This window comes from Panthera tigris, chromosome C2, assembly GCF_018350195.1.
Source record: "Panthera tigris isolate Pti1 chromosome C2, P.tigris_Pti1_mat1.1, whole genome shotgun sequence".
Classification (NCBI taxonomy): domain Eukaryota; kingdom Metazoa; phylum Chordata; class Mammalia; order Carnivora; family Felidae; genus Panthera; species Panthera tigris.
In genome coordinates this window covers 59402303-59420987 of record NC_056668.1, presented here as the reverse complement: position 1 = coordinate 59420987, position 18685 = coordinate 59402303, and the positions used below count along the sequence as shown (strand labels likewise).

The following is an 18685-nucleotide window of genomic DNA, read 5'->3' as shown; positions in this document are numbered from 1 at the left end:
GCTGCATGTGACTTAAAAATCAAGTCTCATTTCATCGTTCCTTTTCTAAATCATCACTCTGTGCCAAATAACTTATGAACACTGAGTAACTCATGCTTAGACTTTTTAAAAATGAGGATATTTACAAAAGGTGTAAACCTCCAGTTATAAAATAACTAAGTCCTGGGGATATAAGGTACAGGCTGGTCATTATATTGTGTATTTGAAAGTTCCTAAGAGAGTAGATCTTTTTTTTTTTTTAATGTTTATTTTTGAGAGATAGAGAGAGACAGAGAGAGACAGAGTGCGAGCAAGGGAGAGGCAGAGACAGAGTGAGGCACAGAATCTGAAACGGGCTCCAGGCTCTGAGCTGTCAGCACAAAGCCTGACGAAGGGCCTGAACCCACGAACCTCGAGTTCGTGACCTGAGCTGAAGTCAGATGCTTAACTGACTGAGCCACCCAGGCGCAACACCCACCCCCTGCCCCCGCCCAAGAGAATAGATCTTAAAAGTTCTCATCGCAAGAAAAAATTTGTAGCTCTGTGTGGTGATGGATGTTAACTAGACTTAATCGTGGTAATCATTTTGCAATATATACAAATATTGCATCATTGTGTTATATACTCAAAACTTACAATGTTACATGTCAGTTATTTCTTGATTTAAAAAAATGAGGACATTTAATTTTTAAAAAATTTTTATAAAAAGATCAGGTAATTGAGTTTCTTCAAATTATCAGAGTGGAGGAAAGGGCACATTACAATGGTCAAATAATCAATTATTCTGGATTTCCCAAAGTTATTACACTTGTTAGTCTCAAATAATTCAGGTTTTTAGCCACTTGAACAATAACAAAAAAGCCTCTATTTCAATTTGGGAAAATTGAACTGTGTATTAGAGTTGAGACAATAAATTCTTATTGTTCGCAAGTTGGCTTTGGGATGAAATAGGTGTGAACAATTTACATCCTATAAAAGATTAAACTTCTAAAGAAGATGAATGGCTGATAAATGAGCCATGGACAATTGCAAGGGACACTCTAAGCAAAGGGTCTTAGTAGGAGCTCCATATCTCAGTACTTACCAACTCTGAAAACTGGTTCTCACTAGCTCTGCTTTCTCTAGAAAGACTGTAGATTAGATTAGTCCGTGGGATAGGAACCAAGGGAGGGTTTGGCAATGATGAAAGTCAGAGAGGCAAAAGTGCTAAATGGGATGTTGCCGCACGCTCTCTATCATTCGAATTGACTTTTCTTACCAGGGACTTTTCTTACCATCACTGGAACCAAAGCTTCCATCAATGGATTTTCTTTGAAATCTGTAAACAAGAACATACACATGCTCCTAAGACCGTGAAAACTTCAGCATTTTACATTTGTTGCAGATTTGTCTGCTAGGATCTCTTAAAACAAGCCTTTGCATGTGGAGAAATTGGAACTCTGATATGTTGCTGGCAGGATTGTAACATGGTACAGCCACTTTGAAAAACTCGAAAGTGAAACAGACTTACCATCTGACCCAGCAATTCTGCTCCTAGGCATGTACATACATACATAAATTCATTTACTTATTTTCAGATTGATTTATTTTCAGATAATTCATACATCATAAAATTCATCCTCTAATGTGCACATTTCAATGCATTTTAATATGTTCACAAAACTGTAACCAGAACATTTTCATCACCCCCCCCCAAAGAAATTTAAAACCTATTAGCAGTCACTCCCCATTCCCCACTCCTACACTTTCTGACAACCATGAATCTACTTTCTGTAAATTTGCCTGTTCTGGAAATTTCACATAAATGGAATCATAGCATATGTGGTCTTTTTTTGACTGGCTTCTGGTTCATCTATGTGGTAGGATGAATCAATACTTTGGTCTTTTATGTATAAGTAATATTCCTTCATTTTATTTATTACTTTATTTATTTATTAGTTTATTTATTTATTTATTTACTTATGTGAAAAAATTTTTAACGTCTATTTTTGAGAGAGAGAGAGAGAGAGAGTGTGTGAACGGGGTGGGGCAGAGAGAGAGGGAGACACAGAATCTGAAGCAGGCTTCAGGCTCTGAGCTGTCAGCACGGAGCCCGATGTGGGGCCCGAGCTCACAAACCGTGACATCATGACCTGAGTCAAAGTTGGACACAATTGAGTGAGCCACCCAGGTGCCCCTAAATAGTATTTCTTTGTATGGATACACCATGTTTAATTTATATGTTTACATTTGGTGGACATTTGATTATTTCCACTTTTTGGCTATCATGAATAACACTGCTATGAACATTTATGTACAAGTTTTTCTGGGTATATATGTATTAAATTCTCTTGGGTATACACTTAGGTACAGATGTGCTAAGTATGAGGTAACTGTTTTGTGGGTTTTTTTTCCCCAAACTTTTCCACAGAAGCTTTATAGCAGAAACTATTTTATGTTCCTACTAGCAATGTATGGAGTTTCAATTTCTCCACATCATTACAAACTCTTGTTGTTTTCCATTAAAAAAATATTATAGCTAGCCTAGTGGGTAAGAAGTGGTATCTCCTTGTTTTTTCTATTTTCATTTCCCTGATAGCTAATGATGTTGAACATCTTTTCATATGTTTATTGGCCACTTGTAGATCTTTGGATAAATATTTATTCAAACTCTTTGCCCATTTTATTTATTTATTTATTTTGTATCACTGGCTTGTAAGAATTCTTTATATCATGTGGATTCTAGACTCTTACCAGATAGATACATGAGTTGCAAACATTTTCTCCAATTTTATGTGTTGTATATTCACTTCCTTGATAGCATTCTTTAAAAGTGTAAAAATTTTAGGGGCGCCTGGGTGGCGCAGTCGGTTAAGCGTCCGACTTCAGCCAGGTCACGATCTCACGGTCCGTGAGTTCGAGCCCCGCGTCGGGCTCTGGGCTGATGGCTCGGAGCCTGGAGCCTGTTTCCAATTCTGTGTCTCCCTCTCTCTCTGACCCTCCCCCGTTCATGCTCTGTCTCTCTCTGTCCCAAAAAAATAAATAAAAAACGTTGAAAAAAAATAAAAAATAAATAAATAAAAGTGTAAAAATTTTAATTTTGATTAAGTCCAATTTATCTAATTTTTTTGTTACATGTTCTTCTGGTGTCATATCTAAGAAATTGTTGCCTAATTCAAGGTCACAAAGATTTAAACCCAAGTTTTCTTCTCAGAGTTTTATAGATTTAGCTTCTATATTTAGATCTTTAATCTGTTCTGAGTTAATTTTTCATATGGTGTGAGGTAGGGGTAAAATTTCATTTTTTTTCAGGTTGATACCCAGTTGTTTCAACACATTTGTTGAAAAGAATATCCTTTCTCTGTTGAATTGTCTTGGTACCCTTGTCAAAAATATATTGATCATAAATGTAAGGCTTTATTTCTGAACTTTCAATTCTATTCTATTGATTTATATGTCTTTCTATATGTCAGTGCCAGAGTTTCAATCATGTAGCTTTGTAATAAGTTTTGATATCAGGAAGTGTAAGACCTCCGCTTTGTTCTCTTTTTTTCATGAGTATTTTACCTATTCTGGGTCTCCCCACCTTGCATTTCCTTATGAATTTTAGGATCAGTTTGTCAGTTTCTGTAAGAAAGTCAGCTGGGAGTTTGATAGGGATTATTTTGAATCTCTAAGTCCATTTGGGGAGTGTTGCTATGTGTTTTAGTTTGTATTGTTGCTGTAACAAATTATCACAAACATAGTGGCTTAGAACAATACAAATTTATTATCTTATAGTTCTGGATGTCAGAATTCCAAAGTACATCTTCTGTGGCTAAAATCAAGGTATGAAGCAGGGCTGTATTCCTTCTAGGGGCTGCCAGGGGATTACCCTTTCCCTTGCCTTGTCTAGCTCCTGGAGGCTGCCTGCATTCCTGGACTCATGGCCCTTTCCTCCATCTTCAAAGTATGTTGCTCTGGCCCTGCTTCCATCATCACATATCCTCCTTCTGCCCTAGACCCTCTTGCCTCCCTCTTACAAAGACCCTTGTGATTAGATTATACCCACATGGATAATCCAAAGCAATCTCCATAACTTTATCATATCTGTAAAATCTCTTTTGCCATGTAAAGTAACATATTCACAGGTTCTGGATATTAGAATGTGGACACCTTTTAGGGGCCATTATTTTACTACACCATCTTAATATTAAGCCCTCCAAACCATGAACATGGGATGTGCATTTACTTAGGTCCTTTTTAATTTCTTTCAAGGATGTTTTGTCATTTTCAATGTACAAGTCTTTAATTTGTTAAATTTATTCTTAAGTATCTTATTATTTTTGATCCTATTGTAAATGGAATTGTTTTCTTAATTTTATGTTTGGATTAGTCATGGCCAGTGAATAGAAATAAAACTGGCTTTTGTATATTGATCTTGTATCCTGTAATCTTGATAAACTCAGGGTTTCTTTTTGGAGGTGATGAAAATTAGACAGTGGTTTTAGACAGTTGTTCAACTGTGAATATACTAAAATTAGACAGTTGTGCAACTGTGAATATGCTAAAAGTCATTGAACTTTATACTTTAAAAGGGTGAATTTTGTGGTCTGTGAATTAGATCTCAATAAAACTATTACTAAAAAAGCCAGATATATCATTTGGGAACATCTATCAAACATTAAAATGTGAATCACCGTCTTCTTGCAAAATGAGCTTCCCTTTTGGATGTGAGGTTGGTCAGGGAGGAGGAAAGTTAGGGATTAGATGTGTTTGTGCTTTCATACATACTCTTACTTCTAGACAGAGACTCTAGAAATTGCACACCCCAGATCCTGGTATGTCTGGTGGAAGAACTTCTCTTTATACCTCTTTTGTTCCTAGAGACAGCAAATTCATCCCTGCCTCAGGGCCTTTGCTCTTTTTCTTTTTTTTTTTTTTTTAATTTATTTTTGAGAGACAGAGCACAAGTGGGGGAGGGGCAGAGAGAGAGGGAGACACAGAATCTGAAGCAGGCCCCAGGCTCTGGAGCTGTTGCACAGAGCCCAACCCAGAGCACGGACCTACCAACAGTGAGATCATGACCTAAGTCCGAGTCGAATGCTCAACTGACTGAGCCACACAGGCACCCCAGGGCCTTTACTCTTGTTCTCTGCCTGGGCCACTTTCTCCCCAGATCCTCACATGGCTAGCTCCTTCTTCCTATTAAAGTCTTCCTTCTGAGATATCTTCCTTGCTGAACAAATCAAATCTAATGTAGATTCCCAATCCAACCATTCCCTCTCACACTACAGTGTTTTTTTCCCTCCTGTCACTAGCTGAAATTATTTGCTTTATTAATTACTTGCTTGCTTATATGTTTCCCCTCTGTACAATGTAAAGTCTGTTAGAGCAGGGATCTGGACTGTCTTGTTCACCACTGTATCCCTGAATGCTAGGACAGAGCCTGGCACATAGAAAATGATAACTAAATATTTGTTGACCCAGCAAGGCAGATTATTAAGAAGGGTTACAATTTGGCCTGACTGTTCTAGCTGGCAAATGAGGCTGTGGTTGAGTCCCTTTTGGTAAAAATTAAGCTTTAAATTTAATTCCAGTACAGTTAGCACACAGTGTTATATTAGTTTCAGGTGTACAATATAGTGATTCAACACTTCTATACATTACTCAGTGCTCATCACGGTAAGTGTACTCTTAATTCCCTTCACCTATTTCACCCATCCCTCTACCTGCCTCCCTTCTGGTAACCATCAGTTTGTTGTCTATAGTTAAGAGTCCGTTTCTTGGTTTGCCTCTCTTTCTTCCCCAGCCCCTTTTACTTGTTTGTTTTGTTTCTTAAATTCCACACAACAGTGAAATCATATGGTATTTGTCTTTCTCTGACTTATTTCACTTAGCATTATACTCTCTAGCTCCATCCATGTTGTTGCAAGCAGCAAAATTTCATTTCTTTTTTTATTTATTGCTGAATAACATTCCACTGTATATATACCATGTCTTCTTTATCCATTCATCAGTTGATGGACACTTGGGCTGCTTCCATAATTTGGCTATTGTAGATAGTGCTGCAATAAATATAGGGGTATGTGTGTCCCCTTTTTTAGTTTTTATTTAAATTCTAGTTAATGTACAGTGCTATCTTAGTTTCACGTGTACAGTACAGTAATTCAACACTTCTATACATCACCCTGTGCTCATCACAACAAGTGCACTCCTTAATCCCCATCACCTGTTTCACCCTTCCCTCACACCCTCCCTCCTCTGGTAACCATCAGTTTGTTCTCTGTAGTTAAGAGTCTGTTTCTTGGCTTGTCTCTGTCTCTTTTTTTCCCTGTTTGCTCATTTGTTTTGTTTCTTAAATTCTACACGAGTGAAATCATATGGTATTTGTCTTTCTCTGACTTATTTCACGTGGCATAATACTCTTTTTTTTTTTAAAAAAAACCTTATTTTATTGTTTTATTCTCAAGTTAGTTAACATACAGTGTAGTCTTGGCTTCAGGAGTACAACCCAGTGATTCATCTCTTACATATGACACCCAGTGCTCATCCCGAAAAGTGCCCTCCTTAATGCTGGTTACCCATTTAACCCAGCCCACTATCCCCATCAACTGTTAGTTTGTTCTCTGTATTTATGGTCTCTTATGGTTTGTCTCCCTCTCTGTTTTTACCTTATTTTTCCTTCCCTTCCCCATGTTCATCTGTTACATTTTTCAAATTCCACATATGAATGAAATCACATGATATCTGTCTTTCTCTGACTTATTTTGCTTAGTATAATACCCTCCAGTTCCATCCATGTTGTTGCAAATGGCAAGATTTCATTCTTTTCCATTGCCAAGTAGTATTCCATTGTATATATAAACCACATCTTCTTAATCCATTTATCAGTTGATAGACATTTGGGTTCTTTCCATAATTTGACTGTTGTTATTAGTGATGCTATAAAACATTGCTATAAAAATTTATCTTTGGATAAATTCCTGGTAGTGCAATTGCTAGGTCATAAGGTAGTTCTATTTTTAATTTTTTGAGGAAGCTTCACACCATTTTCCAGAGTGGCTGCACCAATTTGCGTTCCTACCAACAGTGTAAGAGGGTTCCCCTTTCTCCACATCCTCGCCAACATCTACTGTTTTCTGACTTATTAATTTTAGCCCTTCTGACTGGTGTGAGGTGGTATCTCATGGTGGTTTTGATTTGTATTTCCCTGATGATGAGTGATGTTGAACATCTTTTCATGTGTCTTATTAGCTATCTGGATGTCTTCTTTGGAAAAGTGTCTATTCACATCTTCTGCCCGTTTACTCACCGGATTATTTGTTTTTTGGGTGTTGAGTTTGTAAGTTCTTCATAGATTTTGGATACTAACCGTTTATCTGATATGTTATTTGCAAATATCTTCTCCCATTCCATCTGTTGCCTTTTAGTTTTGTTGATTTTTTCCTTTGCTATGCAAAAGCTTTTTGTCTTCATGAGGTTCCAATAGTTCATTTTTGCTTTTATTTCCCTTGCCTCTGGAGACATGTCAAGTAGGAAGTTGCTATGGCCGAGGTCAAAGAGGTTGCTGCCTGTTTTCTCCTGTAGGATTTTGATGGTTTCCTGTCTCACATTTAGGTCTTTCATCCATTTTGAATTTATTTTTGTGTATGGTGTAAGAAAGTGGCCTAGTTTCATTCTTCTGTTTATTGCTGTCCAGTTCTCCCAGCACCATTTGCTAAAAGACTGTCTTTATTCCATTGGATATTCTTTCCTGCTTTGTCAAAGATTAGTGGGTCATATATTTGTGGGTCCATTTCTGGGTTCTTTATTCTATTACATTGATGTATGTGTCTGTTTTTGTGCCAATACCATACTGTCTTGATGATTACAGCTTTGTAGTACAGGCTAAAGTCTGGGATTGTGATGCCTCCAGCTTTGGTTTTCTTTTTCAACATTACTTTGGCTATTCAGGATATTTTGTGGTTCCATATAAATTTTAGGATTGTTTATTCTAGCTCTGTGAAGAATACTGGTGCTATTTGATAAGGATTGCACTGAATGTGCGGATTGCTTTGGGTAGTATTGACATTTTAACAATATTTGTTCTTCTAATTCATGAGCTTGGAATGTTTTTCCATTTCTTTGTGTCTTCTTTAATTTATTTCATAAGCATTCTATAGTTTTCAGCATACAGTTCTTTTACCTCTTTGGCTTAGTTTATTCCTAGGTATTTTATGGTTTTTGGTGCAATTGTAAACGGGATCAATTCCTTGATATCTCTTCCTGTTGCTTCATTATTGGTGTATAGAAATACAACCAATTTCTGTACATTGCTTTTATATCCTGCAACTTTGCTGAATTCACGTATCAGCTCTAGCAGTTTTTTGGTGGAGTCTTTTGGGTTTTCCATGAAAAGCATCATGTCATCTGCGAAGAGTGAAAGTTTGACTTCTTCTTTGCCAATTTGGATGCCTTTTATTTAGTTTCATTGTCTGATTGCTGAGACCAGGTCTTGCAACACTATGTTGAACAACAGTGGGAGAGTGGACAGCCCCATTGTGTTCCTGATCTCAGGGGAAAGCTTGTAGGATGATATTAGCTGTATAAAGCTGTATAAAACCATATATGACTTTTTTGATGTTAAGGTATGTTCCTTCTATCCCGACTTTCTTGAGGGTTTTTATTAAGAAAGGATGCTGTATTTTGTCAAATATTTTTTCTGCATCTATTGACAGGATCATATGGTTTTTATCCCTTCTTGTGATCCCTTCTTTTTATCCCTTAATGTGATGTATTATGTTGATTGATTTGCAAATATTGAACCAGTCCTGCAGCCCAGGAATGAATCCCACTTGATTATGGTGAATAATTCTTTTAATGTATTGTTGAATATGATTTGCTAGTATCTTGTTGAGAATTTTTGTAGCCAGGTTCGTTAGGGATATTGGACTGTAATTCTTTTTTAGCATAATACTCTTCAATTAGTGCATTTGTACTTTTTGGGTAAATACCTAGTAGTGTAATTGCTGGGTTGTAGAGTAGTTCTATTTTTAACTTTTTGAAGAATCTCTATACTGTTTCCACAGTGGCTGTACCAGCTGGCATTTCCACCAACAGTGCACGAGGGTCCCTTTTTCTCCACAGCCTCACCAACACCTGCTGAAATCCCTTTTTAAAACAATCCTTGTGAGATTAAGTGGCAAGCAATTATATGCACTCATAAAAGATGATGTGTTGGGGGCACCTGGGTGGCTCATTTTGTTGAACGTCTGACTCCAGCTCAGGTTATGATCTCACAGTTTATGAGTTCAAGCCCCACATCGGGCTCACTTCTTTCATGGAAGAGCCTACTTCAGATCCTCTATCCTCCTCTCTCTCTATGCCCCTTCCCCACTTGTGCTCTTTAAAAAATAAATAAAACATTAAAAGAAAAAATGATGTGTTTGTGCTAACAGGCTGTACCCACATTTGCTATAGATTTAGGAGCTGATAAGATTCTTCAGTAGAGGTTAAATGATTTAGAAAGCTAGGCTGAGGCAAACTGTATTCAGTGAGCAAAGGAGAAGATCGTAAATGAGAACTCTCCTAGATTGATTGCAAAATGGCTACACCTCATCTTGTATTTAGCTCCTTAAATCAAAAGGTGGAGTTAGTGTGTTCACCTCTTGAGTCTGGACTGTCCTCATACTTGTTTTGGCTAATAGAAAGGAGAAGTGATATCATGCCACTTCTGAACCTACATCTTAAGGAGGCCTTAAAGTCTTCTGCTATCTCTCTTGGAGATACAACAAACAAGGGCTAGCCTGCTGGAATTTGGGAGACCACGTGCAGCTGAGGCTGGTCTAGAAGAGTCAGCACCTAGCTGACGCCAGGTGATAGCACTCTATAGCCACACCCAACTGCGACCTCTGAGCCCGGTCTGGATTAGCAGTGTCATCCTGCTGGCCCAGAGATTTGTAAGTAAACTTAACTATTTCTGTATGCCATTGGAGCTTTTATGGTTGATTTTTATGCAGCATTATTGTGGCCATAGATAACTGATGCAAGAATCAAGGGAGGGATGAGTACTCAGGGTTGTGCAGTTTGAACTCAATGTCTGGTAGGGTGGTTGAAAGAAGTGAATAAGAGAACATGTATCCAGTGTTTGGCCCCGGTCCTGCACATTTATTGTAGTGACTCCTTACATACTTGCTGAATGGATTGTGGCTGGCAATGGGAGGGGGATGGTGTTTAGATTCAAGGCAGTATAGCTAATACTTTGGATTCTTAGCTTCCTGAGAGCAGGGCCATGTCTCTTATCCATATTTTCATCCTAATTTCATAGCATGTACTACAAATCCCATGTGTATTAATAATAAAGTACAGAGAACTTATCAAGCAGATGGCATTATGCTCCAGGACTAGTTTCATTTGGTTTTGTAGAAAACTTTGTTATTTTTGCTTAGTTCAATGAGAAAGAGTTCTGTTAGCATTTTTCCTCAGTCTATTATTTTATTTAGAATGCCAAATGGTTCTTATGTCTCCAGATTTCAATTTTCACTTTCGCTATATTTGGGAAGAATCTATGCTTGTGCGATTGACTATAGCAAAATAATCTGGCAGCCAGAGGTTTCAACAAAGCCTTATACCACAGCTTTCAAAACCTGTGCTTCCTGCTGTAGCTGCATGACAATGTCAGGGACATTGATATCCATCTCTACTTTTTTTGTCTGTATGATGATTATGCATGCTAGCTAACTAAAGAAGTGAAATCCTATTTTCTAAAATCTAAAACATCAGGAGTAGAGACAGTCTTCCTAAGAGAGCATAAGAGATGAACTTCTTTTTCCATGATCTGGGAGTTCATCTGAGTCCAAATTGACAGCTTTTGGGATCCTTTTCCATTCGAATCCATGCTGGGGTACCAGGCTTTTGGTCTGGCCCCCTTGATCAGGACTGCCCTCTCTCGCATGCCCTTACCACTCCAGACCTGTATTGACCAGCCTGCTTCATAGGTAAGGCTCTGGAGCCACGTTGCCTGGAAATCCAGGCAAATCCCAGCTCCCTCATTTACTGGCTGTGAATTTGTGGTCAAACTGCTTCACCTCTCTGTGCCTCAATTTCCTTAACTGTCAAATGGTGATAATACTAATGCTTGTTGTAGGGCATCAATTGAGATAATCTCAGATAATCACGGTGCCTAGTAAATGTCAGTGATTATGATCTAATAAATTAAGTGGGCTGATAATCAGTTAATGTATATACTTTCAAGATATATTTGCCTGTGAACTGGGGTTTTTGTTTTTAATTTCTTATTAGAAAATAACTTCAAATTTACAGAGAAGTTGTAAGAATAAAATATAGAATACTCACATATGCTTTATCTAGATTCATTTGTTAGCATGTTATCCCATTTGCTTTATCATTCTGTATGTGTGTATATGTATATAACTACATATATGTTATATATAATTTTTGGACCATTTGAAAGTAAGTTGCATATGTCATGAACTTTTATTCTTAAATATTTCCGTTTTTAAAAAGTAAGCTCTATGCCCAATGTGGGTCTTGACTCACAACCCCAAGATCAAGAGTCACATGCTTTACTGACGGAGCCAGCCAGGTGCCCTAAATACTTCCAAAGAATAAAGATATTCTCGTGCCTAACCATAGTATAGTTGTCAAATTCAGCAAATCTAACATTGATAAGATACTCTAATCTGTCTGTATTATAATTTTGTCAATTGACCCAATAATGTCTGTTATAGTATATTCTTCTAGTAAAACATCCAATCTGAGACCAGGTGTTGTCTTTAGTTGCCCATATCTCTTTAGTCTCCTTCAATCTGGATCATTTGCACAGCCTTTCATTTGTCTTTAATAGAATGCTTGTCATTTTGGGTTAGTTTGATTTTTCCTCAGGATTATATTCAAAATATGTATTTCTGGCTGGAATACTGCATGAGTAGTGCTGTGTCCTCAGATTGTCACATGTGGAGGCACACAGTGTCTTACCTTCCCCGTTGCTCACATTAATTTTGATCACCCAGTCAATCCTTGTCTAAGTTCTCCATTGTATAGTTACTATGTTTTCCCTTAGAATAACTAAGCAACTCGTGGGGATACACTTTATGGTCATGCACATATTTTGATTTTCATCAGATTTTCCTCTTAGTTTTAGTATCCACTAATTATTCTTAACCTGATATATGCAAGATGATGATTTTCCAATTCCAGCACTCCCTCCATTTTTTCCAGTCAGCTTTTGGCATTCTTATGTAGGCAAGCTGTGGGCATTTGCTAATGACTCGCTTCCTCAATGTATACCTGTTTTATTGACTTTGGATTGTATCTGGAGATATTTAGGTCCTTCCTTCCTTCCTTCCTTCCTTCCTTCCTTCCTTCCTTCCTTCTTCCATCAATATGGATTCATGAATTTCTACTTTTCTCAACGGTTTATAATTTATTACTCTCCTTAAGTATTCTGATGCTCAAATTGTTCTAGATATGGTTAATGGTAGTCCCAGGGTTTTAAAATTCAATTTCTCAACTGAAAAGCTTTGTAAAGTCACAGAAGAGAATTATTTTTTTCTACTGATGCTGTTAAATTGCCCAATAGTCTGAAAACTCTGGGCTGGCTTTGTTTTCTTCAGATGTTCAAGAGGGGAAAGAACATTTGTTTATTGTAGGCCTTCTGCCATTCTTTTGTAGTTGCTTCACAGAGACCACAACAAAGTACAGAATTTTCAATGTTTGGGCCTGCTCAGAGACACCAGGAAAAACTGGAGCTCTTTTTATTAGGGGCTCCAATCTCTTGGGAAGGGAAATTGTCTTAGTCAAATTACAATATAATCATTTCCTTTTTTTTTCCCTTCAAGGGACATTTTACTGGAAAATTGATGCTATAATAGTAAGAAAGCACTTGGCAATGCAATATCAAAGCACATCACTCCTGCTATTTATTATACCTCAAGGTTTATTTTAGACATTAAATTTACTTGTTGATGGAATTTTTAAAGCTGTTCCTAAATCTCCATATTAGGAAGAACTCCTCATTTCCTACATTCCATAGGATTTACAGTATTTCCTGATCCAAAAAAATACCCAAACTGTCTTTCTGTTGAGGTTTTATTAACTATGAAAATAACTAATACTCTAAACAGTACTCACTCTGTGCAGGACATTGACGTAAACACTGCAGCTATACAATTCTATGAGGTAAATTATTATCTCATTTTTGAGGAGGAGGAAACTGAAGCACAGAGAGGTTAAGTAACTAGCCCAAGGTCACACAGTTAGTGGTTGAGGTAGAGTTGAATCTGGTCAATATGGCTGTAAAGCCTAATGCTCTACTCACCACACAGAGACAGGCAAAGGGGGTTAACATTTCTTGATACTCTTGACCTACCTGATATAATGAACAAACGCAATAAGCAGGCATCCCAAGTAGAAGGAGAAGAAGATGAGGAAACTGAGAAGGATGGATTTCACATAAATAGTTTCTGTGGGAAGAGAAACAACTTTGGTCAGGGTGTCCTCAGGAAAAAAGAGAAGCATGTTTGGGACAGGATGGCTTCAAGGGCTCATCTCCATCACACCCACTCTTAAGTCCTAATATAATTCCATTCAAAGCAGCAAAGCTACTGGAGGTCACCCAGACATTCTCCACAAATGGCTACCTATCACAGTGATGACTTCCCAATGGAAGCCAGGAAGGGACTTCCTGTATACAATGTCATAATTGAGTTCCCTTTCTTTCTGGAAGAGATTTAACAACATGCTTTGATTCTCTCTTCTGTCTCCAAGGTAAATATTAGTTTTCTTATGATGTTTCTCTGGAAGGATGACATTAGTGTTGAAGCATATGATTGCCTTCGGACATAGAAATCTTTCCATGGAATCCTAGAGCCAATACTGACCTTTAATGGAAGGAACAATGGTCACTTTAAGGTTCTTTGCTCGTTGTAGATTCCAGGTTTGGTTCTCCTTTTCTGGTAAAAAAGAAAAAGGCAAAATAGATCAGATACTTGGTTCTTGGCCTCTCATCTAAACAGTTGTTCAAAAACTGTCCACAATTAGCTCTGGTTGTTGAATTTTCTTTTAGCAAGAACTAGAGGAAAACCTAACTCCCAAAGCTGCAAACTATCTAATATGGCTTTTGGCTAAACTTTCACAATAGCCTTTGCCTCACTGCATTTTTGGTAGTATTGAAGAAGTGAGACTGTAGCCTCCCTTCTTGAGTAAAGAAAGCTTGACTCATCCTCTGATATCCATGTGGCCCAATATGCCATAGACATCTGAAGAAAATGGCTACAAAAATAGAAAGCTGTCTTGTCTTTTGCTTTGCATTATTCTAGCCAGTGAAAAAAAAATTTTTTGTTACATAGTCATAAAATGACTTGTAGTTTGCCAAAGAACATTGGACACTGGCAAAACTCTAGAGTTAGGTAATCAAGAGATTAAAGAATACATGAAGAATACATCTCACCTGAATATCAAGAGAACCATATTATACTGAACATTAAACACCCTCTGTGTTGATCACATGTGGCTCATCAGCTGCTGGGGGTCTGTGTTTTCAATCAATAGCCTCTTGCATTCCCACAGTAGTGACTGGGTAGTTAGCCATAGCCATTTGTACTATGCCTAAGGGTATTACACACAGTCCCTGTCATTGGGATAAATGGTCCTGCTTTGCTTTCTTACTGTCTTGCAAGGTACAATTTTGGCAACTGAAATTGAGAACTCTGAATTTTCCTTGTATGTCCTTCTGGAAATGAGGACTACTGATTAACACAAATGGCTCCATTACTGCTGGCTACCAAACCAGTCTTAGACAGTGGACCTTGATATGCTACATAAAATCATTATTTCACAACAGCAAATATTTGTTGAGTAAAAGGCAAACTGAGTGAATATACCTCACATGGTCTGATAGAGCCCAAGACTTTGAAAAGATGTAGTGCACTAAATGACATTTTGTAGTATCAGTAATCCTTTTAGATTTATCATTTTCTACTCTATGTTTTTTTTTTTTTCCAAAGATCTCTCAGACTGCCTTGCAAGTTACTGCTGATGATCCCCAATGAGAATTAGAGATGGTAGTAAGGGGCCATGGGGAGCTTTTGGCTTCCCTTCTCTTCCATTTCATTAGGTTTTTCTAAGTCGCAAACATTCCTCACTATCTCTTACCCTGGATAAAGAAAGATCCTCCACAGGCATAATCTTCAGGCTTTATCACAAATACCACGAAGAACTGCTCGCCTGGAAAATCCTTCTTCTGCATAAGACATAACAACTTATGATAGCAAGAAAGGATAGCAAGAGGGGAGAAAGTCCATGGTGGTGGGGGTGGGAGCAGAAAGAGATGAAAGAGAAGAAAAGTAAAGTTCACCCCTGCTCCTAGTTTCTTAGAAAGAACTTTCAGATACCTATGATCTACTCCAGAGTTTAGCCACAATAAAATAATTGTTAAATCCAAAAAATTAAACAGGTACACTATTCTAATCTCAATCTATCTTGTGCCCACTTATGTGCTTAGAACTGTAATAGGCCCCATGTAAAAAAATATGTCAACAGCCTATGTTTAATAATAATACTTGTACTTTATATTTTTAAAATTAACATACTTTATTTTTAGTGTGTTTTGGGTTCACTATGTTCAGGTTTTATTATTTGAAAATCCAATGATACATGACTTTCCTAACAGTCACACAGTCACAGTTAAATAATTTAGGTTAGGGATGCAAAAGTGAGACCTGCGTTATAGTCCTGGCTTTGACTTTCTCTAAGTGTGCTTCTCTGTGTCCCAGTCTCCTTATTCATGAGTGAACAGGAGCAGAGATGTGGGATTATCAAAACTGAGGCACTAGGAAATCAAAGCCTAAGAGAAGTTTTTACATTTGATAGCTAAATCCTCATTTTTTGTTCTTTTTTTTTTTTAATGTTTACTTATTTATTTTGAAAGAGCAAGAGTATGAGCAAAGGAGGGGCAGAGAGGGAGAGAGAGGGAATCCCACACAGGCTCCACATTGATGGCGTGGAGACTAATGCAAGGCTTGATCCCCTAAACCGAGAGATCATGACCAGAGCCAATGCCAAGAGTTGGAAGCTTAATCGACTGAGCCACCCAGAAGCCCTCATTCTTTGTCCTTTAGTAGACAGTATCACCTTACTTTGGAGAACAGATGAAGTTGTAGGTACCTTAAGTAAATACCACCTTAAAGGCAGGGACAGAATCTTTTTGAAAATCATTTTTGCTATAAAATTACCATTGAAATAATTTAATTACAAATAACAAAAGGGCAAATGGCTGTACACATGAGGTCCATATTCCTTTGAACCTATCCATTCTGTCCAGAGTTGAAGTCCTTTTCTGGATACTGTTACAGGTATACAGAGTATTAGAATATGTTTAATTGTCTTAAATGTATCAGATAAACTTTACACTAAATTGGCATCTCCCAATAAGTACACTGGCATCTCACCTTACCTCTCTAAGCAATCTGTCAGATATATGTCCCACTGCATCATGGGTTCCCAAGACCCCCTAAGGGGAATGGGGCCCCTGGCAGAGCACTATTGTCCACCATGGCATGGTCTTTGATTTCAGGAGAAGGAATCCTTGTTTTAAAGCCAATCATAAAGGAAAGAGATCCAAGGACACAGTGAATGACAATGCGTTTTGAATGCTCGTCCAGCAGGTAACCTGACTATAAACTGTGCATTGTCTTTGACAATAGTGACCACCAAAGTGATGTCTCACCTGCAGTGTAATGGCAGCTTTCTTGGTCATGGACTGATAGACACCATTAAATTCCACATTGTGGTCGAGATCATACACTGGGCACTACAACATGCATGAAGGATAAAAAGGAAAGCATCACTAAAGCCATACTACACACAACACACATTCTACCCAGAGGATCACAGAGCAAGGGGTTCCTTACTAAGCCAGAAAGCATGAAAAGTTTTCTCTGAGGAAAGTCATGAAACAGTCCTCCTAAAGCTTAGTGCCTTGCCTTCTAAAGTCCTCTAAAGGTCACGTTATATCAAAAAGAACTGAAAGTATATAACAAGTATATAACTTCAAGTATATAACACCTTTCCCATTTTTTCAAGTATATAACACCTTTCCCATTTTTTACTAACACATTTGAGGCAGAAAAGGGCCCATTGTTAGAGTAAGACTTTTAAAACAGAATAAATGATAGGTTTCAATATTTGTTGTGCAGCCCACAATTTGGTCTTCCTTATTCTTTGTCATAATCCTCCCTCCCTTCTTTCCATTGCTTATTTTGGTGAGGAGTCAACTATTCTCTATCTCCCCAAATCAATGTCTCCAAACAGACAATCCACTTGTGTGCACAAGATACTGTTTTTATTATTTAACAGTTTTGCAGGAGATACATAGTAAGAGGACAACATAGTCTCCACCCTTCTCTTTCATTTACCCTGTGACAACATAATGCTCCATATTGAAAAACTGACAAGTTATTAAGACTCACCATGATATTCTGGACTGAGACAACAGAACATGGATAAGCCATTTCAGACCTGACTTTAATAATAACTGAGTCCACATCATCAGGAAATTTGTATAGAAAATACTGAGAATAAGAAAAAAGAAAGACATGATTTGTTAATACTAAGTAATGTTTACAGTTATGAACTCAAAACTAGATTTACATGAATAGGATTGTTTCCTTTCTAGTACAAGGCACAAAGTTCAGATGTAAATCTCCATTCATTCCATCAGCCATTCATCTCATACTTATTGAGCAACTGCTCTGTGCAGGGCTCTGGGTTCTGTGCCAGATTATTAGGGATAAGCAGTGAACAAAACAAGGTAGCCATTTCAGACAATGTCATTTCATTTGCTAGCATTTGTTTCCCAACTAAACTTGGGTATACTTCATTCCAGTTTCTGCTTAAGAAAATCCCTCCAACCCTTTGAACTAGGGATATTCAAGATGTAATCTGAGCCAAGATTTACTTCCATGGGATCATTTTGAAATAGGAAATTCCACTTTGAAAAGCAGATAAGTGGTTCTTCAAGATTCTTAACCACCTTCCTATAGGCGAGAATTACTACCAGGCCCACTGGGCCCCTAGACTTCTTGCTAAAGAATCTGTTTCCTGGCTGGAATATAGAGAGACAATATTTCCATTCAAAGATCAAGGGCTACATCTATTCCCTGAAATATGTTCACAATTTTGAGCAGGCTGAGATATTGTTTAAAAGTATTTCTCAGATATCGTAAGAATCAGGAAATCAGAAGTTATACCATTTACCTAGATTAGATTATGAATCCACCGTTTATTAACGCTGAGTTTTAAACATATTGCTAATAAATGAAGAAAGGGGACTTTTGTCAATAATTATAAATGTGGTAGCTGGTTGAGAAGCTTAACATTAAATATCTGATTAAGATTTTGAGGATACCAACTAAAACAAGCTCAATATCCTAAGACTTTAATAAATCTATCAGGTTTTTTTTTTTTTTTTAATGTTTATTTGTTTTTGAGAGAGAAGAAGAAAAGAGAGAGCTGAGGGGCGGGAAGTAGAGCTGGGGTGGGGGTGGGGGGCAAAGGATCCGAAGCAGGCTTTGTGTTGACAGCACAGAACCTGATGTGGGGCTCAAACTTATGAACCTTGAGATCATGACCTGAGCCGAAGTTGGAGGCTCAACCGACTGAGCCACCCAGGCGCCACAAATCTATCAGTTTAAAGGAGAGGCAAAACATGTAAAAACTTAATTTTGAATTCTAACATCCTCTTTAC

At 37.6% G+C, this 18685-nt stretch overlaps 1 protein-coding gene across 4 annotated transcripts in view; it reads right to left on the bottom strand.

Moving 5' to 3' along the window:
* Positions 1 to 18685, bottom strand: part of SIDT1 (SID1 transmembrane family member 1) — a 109452-nt gene that overhangs the window by 36101 nt on the left and 54666 nt on the right. For all 4 annotated transcript variants that reach the window (XR_006207812.1, XM_042957158.1, XM_042957159.1 and 1 more), the window contains 6 exons: positions 17409 to 17510; positions 16667 to 16750; positions 15094 to 15181; positions 13821 to 13892; positions 13310 to 13403; positions 1254 to 1297 (listed from right to left, as the gene is read on the bottom strand). Coding sequence is in view for 3 of the 4 variants with exons in the window: in XM_042957158.1 (XP_042813092.1) it covers positions 1254 to 1297; positions 13310 to 13403; positions 13821 to 13892; positions 15094 to 15181; positions 16667 to 16750; positions 17409 to 17510 (484 nt within the window). In the remaining variant the exon portion in view is untranslated. The remainder of the gene's footprint in view (positions 1 to 1253; positions 1298 to 13309; positions 13404 to 13820; positions 13893 to 15093; positions 15182 to 16666; positions 16751 to 17408; positions 17511 to 18685) is intronic.